Raw genomic sequence first — 15599 nt, forward strand, 5'->3', positions numbered from 1 at the left:
TGTGAAACTGGGGGAGTTCTCAGGTTGGGGAGAGATGTCCAAAAATGGGACCTGAAGCCAAGAGATCGGAGGAAGGGCATTTTGTGTGCAGGGTGTGATCTGGCATTTGATTAATCCCAGGTGGACCCATCAGATCTCAGCGATTGGGGCTGTGTTGGCAGTGGACATACTGGGTTTGCACAAAAGCAAAATACTGTAGAAGCTGGAAATCTGAAATAAAAACAGAAACTGCTGGAAACACTCAGTAGGTCAGGCAGCATCTGTGGGGAGAGTAACGTCTCGGGTCGGTGACCCATCATCAGAACTGGGAGAAGTTAGAGATTTGACAACTTTCTCATACAGGTTGAGCGTCCCGAATCCGGCAACCTCGGGACCGAGGCCAAGCCGGTTTTTGGGTTTTTCCGGACTTCGGAACGTGTTTCTGATGTCAGAAGTCCGGAAACTCCCGAGCCCAGGTTGCGATATTTCCGGACTTCGGACATCAGAAACACGTGCCGAGTCTGGAAATGCCTGGGCCCAGGTTGCACTATTTCTGGTTTTTGGTAAGCCTCCCTCAGGGTGTCCGGATTCCGGAACATTTTATGGATTTTGGACCCCTGCCACCAATCGTCCCGGATTCTGGAACTCTGGATTTGGGACGCTCAACTTGTATTTGAAAAACTAACAAAGTAATGAAGGTGAGCAAGGGAAAAAAGACAAACAGAAATCCCATTGGAGAGAAGAGCAGAATTTGTTGAAGGTGTGCATTCCTGAAAGAGAAGTGACAGTGAATTAAACACTAAAACTGAAGAAAAATACTGGGTTTCAACCTGCCCTTCCAATGGACACTGACGTGTTTGCTGAATGATTTCCTGTGTAGCCTCACCGTATCCTACAGGCCCTGAAGCGCTATGTCCGTGCAGAACAGAAGGATCGGCAGCACACTCTTCGGCATTACCAGCATGTCATGGCTGTAGACCCAGAGAAAGCAGCACAGATGAAATCTCAGGTGAGTGAAAGGTTACAGAACAAAGTTAGGGTGTCCCTGTTATCCAGAAGACTCTGGAACCTCTTACTGCTCAGTGTCCACTTCATTTCTAGGAAGTGGCGTTGGCCTCAAATGCAATTTGTTGTAGAGCCTGAATAGTTTGTAGCTCTTTTAACAAAATTCAGCAAAATAATAACTCTTTACTATTGAACAACTTTATAAAAAATAAAAAAAAATCCTTTGCGATATACAGTCAGGGCCTCATTAAGTGGATAAATGGGGGCTTCAGAGCGCCATATTACATCTCTCAGGACATCTGTAAACACATTGGCCCAGAAATTTGGGTCAGAGGCTTCCCGAGCGCCGGCCGTTGTGCTGTGGGCCCGCGTGGGATTCCGATCCTGGGCCTCCTCCAGCTGCCGGCGCGCAGTGCTTGCGTATCCCAGGGGCACAGTTAGTTCAAAGCGTCCCCTGGGATCACGTGGGCCATGGGGAGCCAATGGTAGCAGGGAATCTGTATTCATAGAGTTGACAGGAAAAGCTGTCAAATCTATGAATACAATTCAGCCCCAAAACATCACTAAAACTTCAAATATTTTTTTTTTTAATCACATTTTTAAAATAACTAAATTACATGAAATAACTATTTTAAACAATAATTTAAATTTTTGAAAAAATTAATTAGTTTCTAACGGGGCTAAAAATAAACTCACCTTTCTTTAAAGTATTTAAAAATTAACAAACCTGTGGAAAAAATGCTTTAATTTAACTTAATTCACCACTTACCTTGTTAAAAGCAGGCCTTACGACTGCTTTTTACAAGCGTAGCTCCTGGAGACTTACCCTCCCGGAGAAAGCTGCAAAAAAAAAACGGAAGTTCCAGGCGTACGCGCTGCCTCTCCGGCGCACGCGTTCGACCTGTGAACCCCTTCCTTTAAGGGAAGGAAGTTCCGGTTTCCCGTGCATGCGCAGTGCATGCACGAAACTGGCACTTTCGTTGGGCCTACGCGTGAGTACCTCGTGCGTACTCACCCGTGGGGACCCGAATTTCTGGCCATTGCTTCAATAAATTACTTTGAAGTGCAGTAAATGTTGTTGTTTGACCAGATGAGGTAGTCATTCGGTAAGATGGAACACACATCAGTGAGATGAATTACATCTGTCTTTGGTGCTGTTCGTTAAGGGAGGGATATTAGCCAGAACACTGGCATAACTCCCTGGTGTTCTTCAAATAGTGCCATCCATCTGAACCACCAAAATAGGCAGAGAAGGCCTTGGTTTAACATCTCATCCGAAGAATGGCACCTCTGACAATGCAGCAAGTACTGCACTGCCATATCGGCCTTGATTATGCGCTCACACCCTGGAGTGGGGCTTGAATCTGCAACCATCTAACTCAAAGGCAAGAGTGCAACCACTGAGCCAACCACTGTGAAAGAAAAGCTGAAACTATCTTATTGCTGAGGTTGATTACATTTGAGTTTCATTATTGTTAACTTATGCAAGCAAGCATTAAAATACCTTAATCTGATTGTCCCTGGTGTGTAGGTGGTGACCCACCTCCATGTTATCGAGGAGCGGATGAACCAGAGCCTCTCTCTTCTTTACCAGGTGCCTTTCGTTGCTGAGGAAATCCAAGATGAGATTGGTTAGTACAAGTCTTGCAGCGCAGTCCAGTGTTTGTTTGTGTTTGATTACTTAAGAATGATTACAGTGTACATCAATATTGCAGTTATTCTCACACTGCAGACTACGCACTGAGGTGGTTGACGAATTAGAAGTGGTAGTCTTATTTGTTTATGATTATTGCAGCAATCTTTGGAATTTTAGAAATTTAAGGAGGTGCTTCACTGAGTTTGGAACTAATCCGCTGCTTTCATATGGGCAACCTGACCCATGTGACTGCCCATAAACTTGCCCTAATGACCAATGTAGCATTTTCTGCCCTGTGCGAGGAAGGAGACCTATCTGTTGCAGCCCTGAGGGGGGTTCAGCTTTTGAATCAGCCTAAGAGCTGCATGTTTGCGCCCCTCTCAACTTGAAATATGGAGCAAAGATCCCTAAACGAAACTGAGGAGCTGAGGCAGAACTTGGGAGGTGACCGTATACTCCTCGGAATAAAGAAATACAGCATTGCATTCAGTGGCACTGCATGTTTGATTGCTGTTTGCCAGATGTAAACCTACAACCCCTCAGCTGGTGAGTTCCCCATGTCAGTCATGTCACTGAGGGAGGAGTGTTGAGGTAAGGCAGGATTTCCCCTTTGTGGAGGGAAGTGTCTCTGCTGCATTGGTGTACCTCCTAGCTGTACACCTGGCAGAGCCCTGGGAGTTTTGCAGAGCTCTTTTGTCCAGGATTGTGTAGACTACCTTCTAACAGACAGGAAATGGGGCTTTGCAGGGGCCTTTTTCAGGGAGTTGCCGAGGCCAGTTTTAATGGGCGCGTGCCGAGGCTTTGCAGTTATGTGTGGTCTGTATTTGATGTACAGCGACCCCTGCATGCACGAGTCTTTACATATAACTCTTTAATTGGATGTAATTCCACTTCAGTTGGCTATAATCCTGTTCACAGCCAGCAAGAATGCTATGTTAACCATGTTCCTTCAGTTCTTCTCATCTGCTCTGATTTGACCTTCACACCGCACAACTGCTGAGATTAAACTACCTCTTCAAATACACTCGTCAAATCTGTTCACATTTTCAACATTACTTATAATTTCCCACACAGCTTTAAAGGAACTACAAGCCAATGAGCCTACCATCTGTTGTGTGTGAAGTATAGAATCACAGAATTAAATAGCACAGAAGGAGGCTGACGTAACAAAGACTCACTACGCACTTGGTTGCACATAAAGCAAGGCTTTAATCGACTTGTAACAAAACAGAGGTCTAGTTAGTAGTCACTAGCTTCCTGTTTCCAGATTGTTTTTGGCCAAGTTGGGCCCACGCCCGAGTATTTATACTCCTCGGATGGCGCCATCAGCTGGCCGTTCAGTAGCAATTCCTGAGTTACTTCTCGTAGAAGTTGCAATTTATGACAGGCCATTCAGCCCATTGTACCTGTGCCAGCGCTTCAAAAGATCTATTCAATTAATCCCACTCCCCAGCTCTTTCCCCATCGGCTTACAATTTTCTCCGCTTCAAGTATTTATCCAATTCCCTTTTGAAAGTTACTGTTGAATGTGCTTCCACCACCCTTTAAGGCAGTGCATTCTAGATGATAACTCGTTGCGTAAAAAAAAATTCTCCATCTTCCCTCCGTGTATTTGCTAATTATTTTAAATCTGTGTCCTCTGGTTAACGATCCTTCTGCACTGGAAACAGTTTCTCCTTATCTACTCTATCAAAACCCCATATAATTTTGATACCTATATTAAATCTCCCCCTTATCCTTCTCTGCTAGAAGGAGAACAATCCCAGCTTCTCTGGACTCTCCACATATCTGAAGTCCCTCATCCCTGGTACCATTCTAGTTAATCTCCTCTGCACTGTCTCCAATGCCTTAACATCCTTCTTAAAGTACGTTGCCCAAACTTGGACATAATACTCCAACTAAGGCCTAACCAGTGTTTCATAAAGGTTTAGCATAACTTCCTTGCTTTTGTACTCTCTGCCTCTATTTATAAAGTCATGGATCCCTTATGCCGTTTTAGCAGCCTTATCAACTTTGCCATTTAGTTTATATTCCCATTGTTAATTACAGTCTCATGACCTTGCATTTGTCCACATTAAATGCCATTTGCCACTCATTAGTCCAAGTTCTCAGCCTATCCAGATGTTGTTGCATTTGGTTTGCCGTTCTCATTATTTTACCCCTTCCCTGCAACTTGGCGTCATCTACCTACTTGGACAGACCCTGCTCTACATCATCATCTTATCGTGTCCACGGACAGTCTATACATAGCCCAGCCAGAACTGGACACATTTTTGCTCGACATCATTTATGTAAACATGTGAGTATTCCAGTAAGTTCATTGGACAGGCTCTCCTTACCAGAAATCCATGCAAACTGCCTCTTAAGCATCCCAGGGGTTTCATGACCCCACTTTCAGGATCCCTTCTAACATGTTTCTACAGCAAATGTTAGCCTCACTGGCTTGTAGTTTCTTGGGTTATCTCAATGTTCCTTTTTGAAGATTAGTGCTATCAGTTACTTTCCAAACCTTGGGCACTGCTGCTGTTTCTCAAGGTTCCATGAAATGTCCAATTTTGGAAACCATGTCTCTACATGCCATATGCTGAAGTAACTGATGCTCCAAATATATTTCCTGTACAGATCATAGGAATTGCTTAGAATTGGCCTCTTGTCTCATTCCTTCCATCCATAGGAATATTGTGGGATGCCACAGAGTAATTGAGCATTTTCTAGTGCGTGGCCTTTCCACACATAGTGAGCCCCTAGTCTAAGATGACTTTACAAGTGCTTGCTCACAGTGAGCAAGGAGAATTGGGCAGGTACTCGATCCAGCTCAGCCACCACACAACCACGTAGGATTCAGGGCATGGCAGAGGTCTGCAAGTGAGCAGGATAACTATCCTGCTCAGGGACTGATGTATGGATGGAGAAGACAGCTTAGATAGTCTAGATGATAAATCAGGGATATGCTTTGTAATCTAGATAGCTAGAGAACAGTGTGCTGATGTGTACCAGCCCACCGATGGATTGAATCTGATTATCCCAACTGTTTGCAGCATCTGTGTAATTGAGCAGCATTGGTTTTGTGTAGATGGATTTGTTCTGTAAGTTTGCTCGATTTATCCCAGCGAAATGTGACCATGTGAAATACACTCTCCCCAGATGAGCTACTGCAAGAGCAGCACTTTGGCATGGATCAGCTTGCTTCCAGCTCTGAAATCCAGACTGCTTTCGATTCTGTGGAGGCGCCATTCGTTGATGGCAAACCATTCCGGCCTATTCAGGTTAAGACTATGCCAGCTATCACTGATGTACAAGGTATGTGGTGCTTGGGAGCAAAGGATGCAAGATAGTTGGGTTATTCATTGAAATGATGATTAAAAGATTGATTATGCAGGTTAAATCATAAATGGAGAAATCTCCCACAGAGACTAGAGTCTCTGTCCCTGCAGGATAGACATTTTTTCAAGATAAGATCAAGAACTTTAAGGACGAGGGAAGTCATCCCATCCCTATCGATGTACAGCCACATCACCTCATAGTGTAGATTCTGATTCCTATGTTACTGTGCAGGTGGGGAGTGGAATAATGGACTATCCCAGGTTCTGGAGCAAGGGCGAGGAAGATATTTGACATGAATCAGTCATTCATGAAAGAAAGACTTATGAAATAATACTGAGGGGCCTGCGGGTGGCGCTGTCCAGGGAGAGTATAAATACTCAGGCATGGGCCCAGCTTGCGCAGGACATTCTTAACAGGAACTAGTGAAGGACACAACTAGACCTCCATGTTGTAAAACAGTTGATTAAAGCTTTGCTTAATGCTTAGACTAAGTGCCTAGTAGTTTTCTTACGTCAATATTATTTGTACCAAAAAATTGGGAGGTGGCAGCATGCACCCCCCTGCCCACGGTGGTTGTGCCAATATTGTCATCAATTTTTAAATTACCATATTTAAATAAGGTAGAATATGCAAAATAGATCAGACTAAATCCTTTCTAGACTAAGGTCCTGAATTTAAACAAGGGGAATTATGATGCCATGAGACGGGAACTGAGTAGGTCTGAGTGGACAACGTTCCTGGGAGGACTGGAGGTAGATAAACAATGGCAAACATTTAAAGATAGAATGACAAAATTGCAAAAATTGTTTATACCAATCTGGCATAAAAGGAAATCTAAAAAGGTGACTCAACCGTGGATAACAGGGGAAATTAGAGACAGCATAAAATCCAAAGATAGGGCGTATAAAATAGCCAAAAAAAGCGCCAGAGCGGAAGATTGGGAACAGTTTAAGATAGAGCAAAGGAGGGCAAAGGGCATAATCAAGAGGGGCAAAATAGCTTACGAAAACAAGCTGGCGGAAAATATAAAAACTAACTCCAAAAGCTTTTATAAGTATATCAAAAGGAAAAGACTGGTGAAAACCAAAGTTGGTCCATTGCAGTCAGATACGGGGGAATATATAATGGGAAATAAGGAAATGGCAGATCAACTAAATGCATACTTTGGGTCAGTCTTTACGAAGGAAGACACAAAAAACCTCCCTGGGATATCGGGAAAAATAGGGACATTGGCAAAGGAGGAACTGACGCAAATCAATATCTCTAAGGATATGGTGTTAAGGAAGCTAAAGGGATTGAAGGTGGACAAATCCCCAGGGCCTGATAACATGCATCCTAGGGTACTGAAGGAGGTGGCCCTAGAGATAGCGGATGCACTAAGGATGATTTTTCAGAATTCATTAGACTCGGGAACAGTACCGATGGATTGGAGGGTAGCTAACGTTACCCCACTATTCAAAAAGGGGGGTAGGGAAAAAGCAGGTAATTACAGACCTGTAAGCCTTACATCAGTTGTGGGCAAAATGCTGGAGTCCATCATTAAGGATGAAATAGCGGAGCACTTAGCAAATGGGGACAGGATAGGACAGAGTCAACATGGATTTACAAAGGGTAAATCGTGCTTGACTAATCTATTGGAATTTTTTGAGGGAGTAACTGGTAGAATAGATGGGGGAGAGCCAGTAGATGTGGTGTACCTGGACTTCCAAAAGGCCTTCGATAAGGTCCCACATAAAAGATTAGCATGGAAAGTTGAGGCTCATGGGATAAAGGGGAAAGTTTTGGCGTGGATAGGGAACTGGCTGTCAGATAGAAAACAGAGAGTTGGAATAAACGGCTCATTTTCTGAATGGCAGGCAGTAACAAGTGGGGTACCACAGGGATCTGTCCTGGGCCCCCAGCTGTTCACAATTTACATTAATGACCTGGATCAGGGAGTCGGATGCAGCATTTCCAAATTTGCAGACGACACTAAACTAGGAGGGGGGGTGGGCTCAGAGGAAGAGACCAGGAAGCTCCAGAGCGATTTGGACAGACTGGGCGATTGGGCGGATAAATGGCAGATGCACTATAATGTGGACAAGTGCGAAGTTATCCACCTTGGGTGCAGGAACGGGAGGGCAAATTATTATTTAAATGGCAATAGATTGGGAGAGGGGGAAGTACAGAGAGACCTGGGTGTTCTTGTACACCAGTCACTGAAGGCGAGCATGCAGGTGCAACAGGCGGTCAAGAAGGCAAACGGTATGCTGGCCTTCATAGCAAAAGGGTTAGAATACAGGAACAGGGATACCTTGCTGCAGCTGTACAGGGCACTGGTGAGACCACACCTCGAGTACTGTGTACAGTTTTGGTCGCCTCATCTGAGGAAGGATGTTCTTGCCATGGAGGGGGTGCAGCGGCGATTCACCAGGCTGATACCAGGAATGGCGGGAATGACCTATGAGGAGAGACTATGTAGTTTAGGGATGTACACACTGGAGTTTAGAAGATTGAGAGGGGACCTCATAGAAGTGTATAAAATTCTGACAGGTCTAGACAGACTGGATGCAGAAGGAATGTTTCCCTTGGCGGGTGAGAACAGAACTAGAGGACATAATTTAAGGATAAGGGCTAAACCATTTAGGACAGAGATGAGGGGGAATTTCTTCACTCAGAGAGTGGTGAACCTGTGGAACTCATTGCCACAGAGGGCAGTGTACGCCAGCTCATTAAATATATTTAAGAGGGAATTAGATATATTTCTACGGGCAAAAGGGGTTAAGGGTTACGGAGAGAAGGCGGGGACGGGATACTGAATTAAAGGATCAGCCATGATCTCATTGAATGGCGGAGCAGGCACGAAGGGCCGAATGGCCTACTCCTGCTCCTATCTTCTATGTATCTATGTATTGTACTGCACATACCGTGGTAAGGAACACAACAAAGCAAATGAGAGGATCTGTGTCTCTGGAAGATGTATTTTTAGATGGCATCCCTGCAGTCTTCCTTAATGTATCTTATAATCTTCGAGTGTACTTTTCATTCCTCTCCAGCTAGTGCCATCAGCCCCAATCAATCTTTTATACCACTTTTTGTGTCAGAATTACAGGAGTGTCCGAAGTACAGGAGACCTATCCAAACTGCAATTGGCACGGGGTCTGACTGCAGTTTTGCAGCCCTTGAAATCTGCCAGTAAAGAGTGAAGACTCCAGGGGCCATTTGTACACCTTTGCTGATAAATGCCACAGGAAGAAATCTTCCAAAGTTGTTTCAGCATTGGGTTCAATTTCCAAATGGTCTGCAGCTTCTGCTGATGCAGCATTTTAGGAAGAAAGTGTATTTCAAAAAGATCAGTTCTGTGATGACTCCTAATTTGCTGTTGGCTTACAAATTATGACTGTCAAGTCCAACCTGCAGCCAGGAATAAGAGGGGTGTGTGTGTGGGGGGGAGGGGTGTGTGTGTGTGGGGGAGGGGTGTGTGTGTGTGGGGGAGGGGTGTGTGTGTGTGGGGGAGGGGTGTGTGTGTGTGGGGGAGGGGTGTGTGTGTGTGGGGGAGGGGTGTGTGTGTGGGGGGGAGGGGTGTGTGTGTGGGGGGGAGGGGTGTGTGTGTGGGGGGGAGGGGTGTGTGTGTGGGGGGGAGGGGTGTGTGTGGGGGAGGGGTGGGTGTGTGTGGGGGAGGGGTGTGTGTGTGTGGGGGAGGGGTGTGTGTGTGTGGGGGAGGGGTGTGTGTGTGGGGGAGGTGTGTGTGTGTGGGGGAGGTGTGTGTGTGTGGGGGAGGGGTGTGTGTGTGTGGGGGAGGGGTGTGTGTGTGGGGGAGGGGGTGTGTGTGTGGGGGAGGGGTGTGTGTGTGGGGGAGGGGTGTGTGTGTGGGGGAGGGGTGTGTGTGTGGGGGAGGGGTGTGTGTGTGGGGGAGGGGTGTGTGTGGGGGAGGGGTGTGTGTGGGGGAGGGGTGTGTGTGTGGGGGAGGGGTGTGTGTGTGTGGGGGGGGTGGTGTGTGGGGGGGGGGTGGTGTGTGTGTGTGTGGGGGTGTGTGTGTGTGTGGGGGGGGGTGTGTGTGGGGGGGGGTGTGTGGGGGGGGTGGTGTGTGTGGGGGGGGTGTGGGGGGGGTGTGGGGGGGGTGGGAGGGGTGTGTGTGGGGGAGCACTGTGTGGGGGTGTGGACACGGGCGCACTGTGTGAGACTGAACCTTGGCATGATCCATCAATGTCAACAGATTCCCCAAGAAGGGACTGTCCGAATAGTCTGTCATTGTTTGTAGATATACTAGTCCATGTGTCAGTGTAGGTATAAACTAACAAATGGGCTGAAACTAAACACGTAATCTTCCACACCCTTTACAATAGACAAGCTGTAGAGGGTTGAGCATGGTCCATGACATCTGCTTGTTACTATTTCTTTGAGCTGTCATTATTTAGTTCTGCATGTAAATGAAGATTTTAAAACATCTCTGCAGAGACACAAACCCATTTTGAACTCGAGGGATTTGAGGTATTTTGATGATGGGATGAAAATACTCTGTCAGCTGTAAGATCCAAATGGAAATGAGTTTGGATAGTTTGAACCCAGCTTCTATTGGGTGAGATCTCACTGCACCTTTTGGCACTAAGTTGCATTCTTGCTCAATAATAGCTGGAGAAATGAGTGCTGGTGGGATTTTATATTTGACCCGTATACCCAATTGATTCTCAAGTGTTTCTAGAGAACCAGTGAGGACACTAAGGCATGAACGCTTCTCATCTCTGATGCTTCTCTTTAATATTAAAGAAAAAATCTTTTAGTCAAAGGAACCTTTTGTATGTATTTGGGGTTTGATTATAGAATTTTGTGCACTGAATGTTTGCGGTTATTGGTGTCTGTGGACGGAGCACATTTACACTTCAAGCTCTGTATATCAGTTTGAAGCAACCCAGGTCAACAACAACTTATTTATAGGAGCGTTATCAAAAAAAAATTTGACACCGAGCCTTTTAAGGAGATGTTAAGGCAAATGACCTAACGCTTGGTCGAAGAGGTAGATTTTAAGGAGCGTCTTAAAGGAGGAAAGAGAAGTGGGGCGATTTAGGGAGGGAATTCCAGAGCTTACGACCTGGGCAGCTGAAGGCACGACCGTCAATGGTGGAGCATTTAAAATCGGGTATGTTCAAAAGGCCAGAATAGACAGAGCGTAGAGGGAATTATAGGGCTGGAGGAGATTAGAGAGATAAGGAGGGGCGAGGCCATGGAGGGATTTGAAAACAAGGATGAGAATTTTAAAATTGAGGTGTTGCTTAACTGGGAGTCAGTGTAGGTCAGGAAGCACAGGGGAGATGGGTGAGTGGGACTTGGTGCGAGTTAGCACACAGGCAACAGAGTTTTGGATGACCTCAAGTTTATGGAGGGTTGAACTAGGGAGGCCAGCCAGAAGTGCATTGGAATGGTCAAGTCTAGAAATGATAGACATGGATGAGGGATTCAGCAGCAGATAAGTTGAGGTAAGAGCGGAGATGGGCGATATTACAAAGGTGGAAATGGACAGTCTTCGTGATAGAACGGATATGAGGTGGGAAGCTCAATTCGTGATCAAATATGATACCAAATAGGTCAGATGTGGAATGGATCAGATGTAAACCTAAAATTTGCTGTTATAGATGTAAACCTAAGTTCATTCTACTCTGCTCTAACAAACATGCATTTTCCCAACCTCAGATGATGGGTGTGTTTTTCAATTGGTTTGAGTGTTGCCTTGTTATTATATTCTTTATAAAATTAAAGACCCATTTAAGAAGGACCAAAATTTGAAGATTTGTTCATTTTTGAACTCGAGCAGAATGTGGACCAAGTCAGCCCACGATTGGGAGCAACTACCCCGACTGACTTCCCCTCTCAATTGTTGTTGTCCCTTAGCATAGCCCTGTCGTTAAACCTGGCACCTCTTGGTCTCTGTGGCTCACTGGATGAGCTCTGAGCAGTCGAAAAGCCATAAGCCAGGGTAATTACACCTGATGCCTACTGAGCATAACAGAGCTCACTGCATTAGACGTAGTCTTCATCTCACCTCATATTTGGACTGGCTTTGGAGCAGAACGTTTTCACAAATGTAAGTGGGGATTTCAGTCTTGTCCCATTTTTATTTCTTGCTCTTTTCATTATTTGATTTCTCTCAACTTCTTCGCTGCCAGGCACAGTGCCGGACTCATGGCCAGCAACTAAGAAAGGTTGGTTTAAAATTGTCCCAGGTGTCACCTCTCAGACCCATTCTTCCTCCTCATCCTCTTCCTCCATCTGTCCTGATCGTCGCCGCCCCCCTCCCGTCAATCAGTTACATATCGTGTGTATGTTCTTGCTGAGTTTAGTATTTTTGCTCCACTCCTAGACTTCGCTGACCCGCATGCTGCCCTAGTTTATGCTGTTTAGTAGATGCTGCTTGTCTGAAGTGCATACTTGGAATGTTTGTTGTATTTCTCTGGACTGTGGACGTTGTTAACTTCCCCAGTTAGTGACCTGTGTTGTGGTGAATCTGACCACTGTCTTTAGTTGGTTTCTCAAGTCCAAAGACACCTGTTCAAGTGGTAAAACTTGTGTTGAAACATTTTGCTTTCAGATTACAAATTTATGTTCTTTTTAGAGCATGGTGAACTCTGAACATTGAGCCAGTCGCTGGCTGTTTCTGGGAGAAATACAGCATGAGCCCAAACATTAGGCTCAGGCACCTGACAACTGTTTCAAAGCTCTTATCTGCTCTACCCTAATTCTCATATCCTTCATCCTGATCCCTAGATTTCACTCCACTAATCCTCTTGGAGTGTCGGTGCCAATATTGAATTGGTTAACTCTGATTCATTTCTCTTGCAGCTCTGTGACTTGGGGGTAAGTGGGTGCTTGAGCAGGGGGCAGATAGTGCTGATCCTTGATCTATGGGCCTTGGGGTGTAATACCCACAGGGATGTGTGTATGTTTGTCATGGTTGTAATGTTGCAACTATTATAACCATTATTTAATTAATTTTAAATTGTAGGTGGGGTCTCTCTGCAAGTAGACCATAAGATCACACGCCTAGTGCTGGAATTTTGGAACCAAAAGAGCCTGCTATGGCAGACTGATACCTGAGCAGGAAGGCTGCAGTACTCCAGAACACTCTGCAGGATTAGTCAGTCAGCCAGGTTCACTAATGGTACCTGGAATGCTGAGATTCTTCCCACTCGGCTCCAGGTCACCCTGTAATCCAGTGTCCCCATGGGGAGGATGTTTCTGGCTGGACAATTGGCGGAAGCTTCGTAAACTGCCCCATTTTAGTTGGTTAAGTTTCAGCACGTGTGTTGGCCCTAAGCTTTGGCCTTGACAACCCGTCCCTAAGTTCCCTGGATGTAGGTAACCACGGTGTGTCCCTTAGGGGAGAGTATGCTCCATATCAGGCAGCCAGATACCTGTGTTGATTTCTCAGTATCTTGGTGTGGAGACTTCAACATGCACCAAGGGATTTAGAGCACAGGAGGAGGCCATTTGCCCCATTATGCCTGGATCTTTGGTAGCTCTTCAGATGGAGCTGTGAACCTTCATCACATTTCCTGCCCGTTCTCCAAATCCTTTCATATTCTTTTTCAATTGCTTATCAAAGTCTCGGGAGCTCTTGTTGTAAAGGATTCGCTATCCTAATAACCCAGAGGTACCCCAGAATCCTCACGCTGTGCCCCTTGTTATCAATTGGTCAACCAGTGGAAATCATCTTTCACTATTTACCCGATTAAAACCTCCCTCTGATCAGACGAACCTCTGTTCTATGATTCTAACAGGCCTGTTGTCCAATGCCAGCCTTTTGTGGTTTTAGTTCAGGTTCCCAGTGTTTCTTTGTACCATTCCCCCATCCAAAATCACCATACTCAAACACATAGAGAACTGGAATGAATAACATTCCTCAATATGGCCCTGGTGGTTTTAAAATTACTTTTGTTGGTTGTGTTATGAGCTGTTGAAGTGAGATCTCCATCTCCTTGGTGTTAAACGCACGTCTCTAAAGGTGACAGACAGCGACTGAGGCGAGTGTTGCAGCAGACTCCATATATCTCCAGCTTTAATTTAGGAATGTGTCACAGTCCATTAAAATCTGTTTCACAGCTATGTTTGTCATTTTTTGTGCTACTTAATTTTTCACATTATACATAATGCTAGTTGTCCTGTGCACATATAAGAGTAACTGTGTTCTGAACAGGTTCTGGGATGATTGACCCTGATGGCCTGGTGCCTGACGAGAATGCAGTCAGCAGCGATGAGAACAATGTTAATGAGAATGTGGTATGGAGCACGTTTACTAAAATCTGTCATCTGGTTTGTGTGGGCTTGCGTTTGCTTGTAGGGAAGTGGAGTTCTATGTATGTTTTGATCGATGAAGTTCAGATGCAAATGCTGATCTTGCTTGTACTGTGTTCTCCTGTGTGCTGTTTGTCTGCAGGTATTAACCTGTTTTATTTTAAACGGGTTAGACACCGAGTACAAATAGTGATTGGAATATATACCCTGCAGAGTGATTGAATGCAGAGTGTTTTCCTGGTGGGACTAATAAACTTGCTGTGTGTTAGCATTAACCTATGTTTTAAGTTTGTTATTTTTTTGTACCTTCTGTGTAATTCAGGACACCACCTCAGTGTGATCAACAGATCAAATCAACAAAGATTTAACTCATTTTTAAAAAATAGTGATCATAGACATTTACAGCACAGTTAGAGGCCATATGTCCCATTGCTAACTGTTCTCTGCAAAAATCCAAAACTGATCCCACTACCCGGCGCTCCCCCAGAGCCCCGTATCTTCCTCTGCTTAAAATATTAAAAATGCAGTGGTCTCTGCCTCAAACTACTCAATGTAGCAAACTAGTCCATGCTCCAACAGTTTCCCCCATTATTGAAGTCACCATACTGTAGCCTAGTCTCCTAATTTTAAAGTGATGACCCTCATTACTGTCTACACAATCTGTGAAATAGTCTTTCCCTATTCACCCTATTAAGACCCTTCATAATTTTCAAAACCGCATCTCAGTCTTCTCTGCTCCAGTGGAAATAGACCCAATATCTCAAGTCTCTCTTAATAATGGTTACCCACCCTGGCATTATCATTGGACAAAATAACTTCAGATAGGATTTCCTGACCACCTTAGGAATGACTTGAAGTTCTAACAAAGAATCTTGCATTAAACAAAGTACAGTGACAGCATGGATAGGAAATTGACTAAGGGACAGAAAGCAGAGCGTAGCGGTGAACGGTTATTTTTCAGACTGGTGGGAAGTGTACAGTGGTGCCCCCAGGGATCGATATTAAGACCACTGCTCTTTTGATCTATATTCATGACTTGGGGTATACAGGGCATAATTTCAAATTTTGCAGATGACACTAAACTCAAATGTCGTAAACAATGAGGAGGATAGTACCAGATCTCAGGAGGATATAGTCCGGTGAAATGGGCAGACACATGGCAGATGAAACTTAATGGAGAGAAGTGTGAAGTGATGGATTTTGGTTGCAAGAATGAGGAGAGGTAATATAAAATAAATGGTACAATTTTAAATGAGTGCAATAACAGAGAGTCCTGGGGGTGTATGTACACAAATCTTTGACAGTGGCAGGACAAGTTGAGAAGGCTGTTTATATTTAAAAAAAGCATATGGTATCCTTGGCCTTATAAACAGAGACAGAGAACAAGAAA

General features: G+C 44.9%; 1 protein-coding gene across 3 annotated transcripts in view; it reads left to right on the forward strand.

Moving 5' to 3' along the window:
• Nucleotides 1–15599, forward strand: part of aplp2 (amyloid beta (A4) precursor-like protein 2) — a 220011-nt gene that overhangs the window by 185670 nt on the left and 18742 nt on the right. For 2 of the 3 annotated variants that reach the window (XM_085968197.1, XM_085968199.1), the window contains 5 exons: nt 860–988; nt 2516–2615; nt 5765–5920; nt 12085–12120; nt 14112–14194. In XM_085968197.1, the coding sequence (XP_085824323.1) occupies nt 860–988; nt 2516–2615; nt 5765–5920; nt 12085–12120; nt 14112–14194 (504 nt within the window). The remainder of the gene's footprint in view (nt 1–859; nt 989–2515; nt 2616–5764; nt 5921–12084; nt 12121–14111; nt 14195–15599) is intronic. The other variant, XM_085968198.1, reaches the window with a different exon arrangement.

The sequence above is a fragment of the Somniosus microcephalus genome, chromosome 26 (genome assembly GCF_052327205.1).
Source record: "Somniosus microcephalus isolate GS21.2 chromosome 26, FLI_Smic_1.0, whole genome shotgun sequence".
In the NCBI taxonomy this organism is placed as follows: domain Eukaryota; kingdom Metazoa; phylum Chordata; class Chondrichthyes; order Squaliformes; family Somniosidae; genus Somniosus; species Somniosus microcephalus.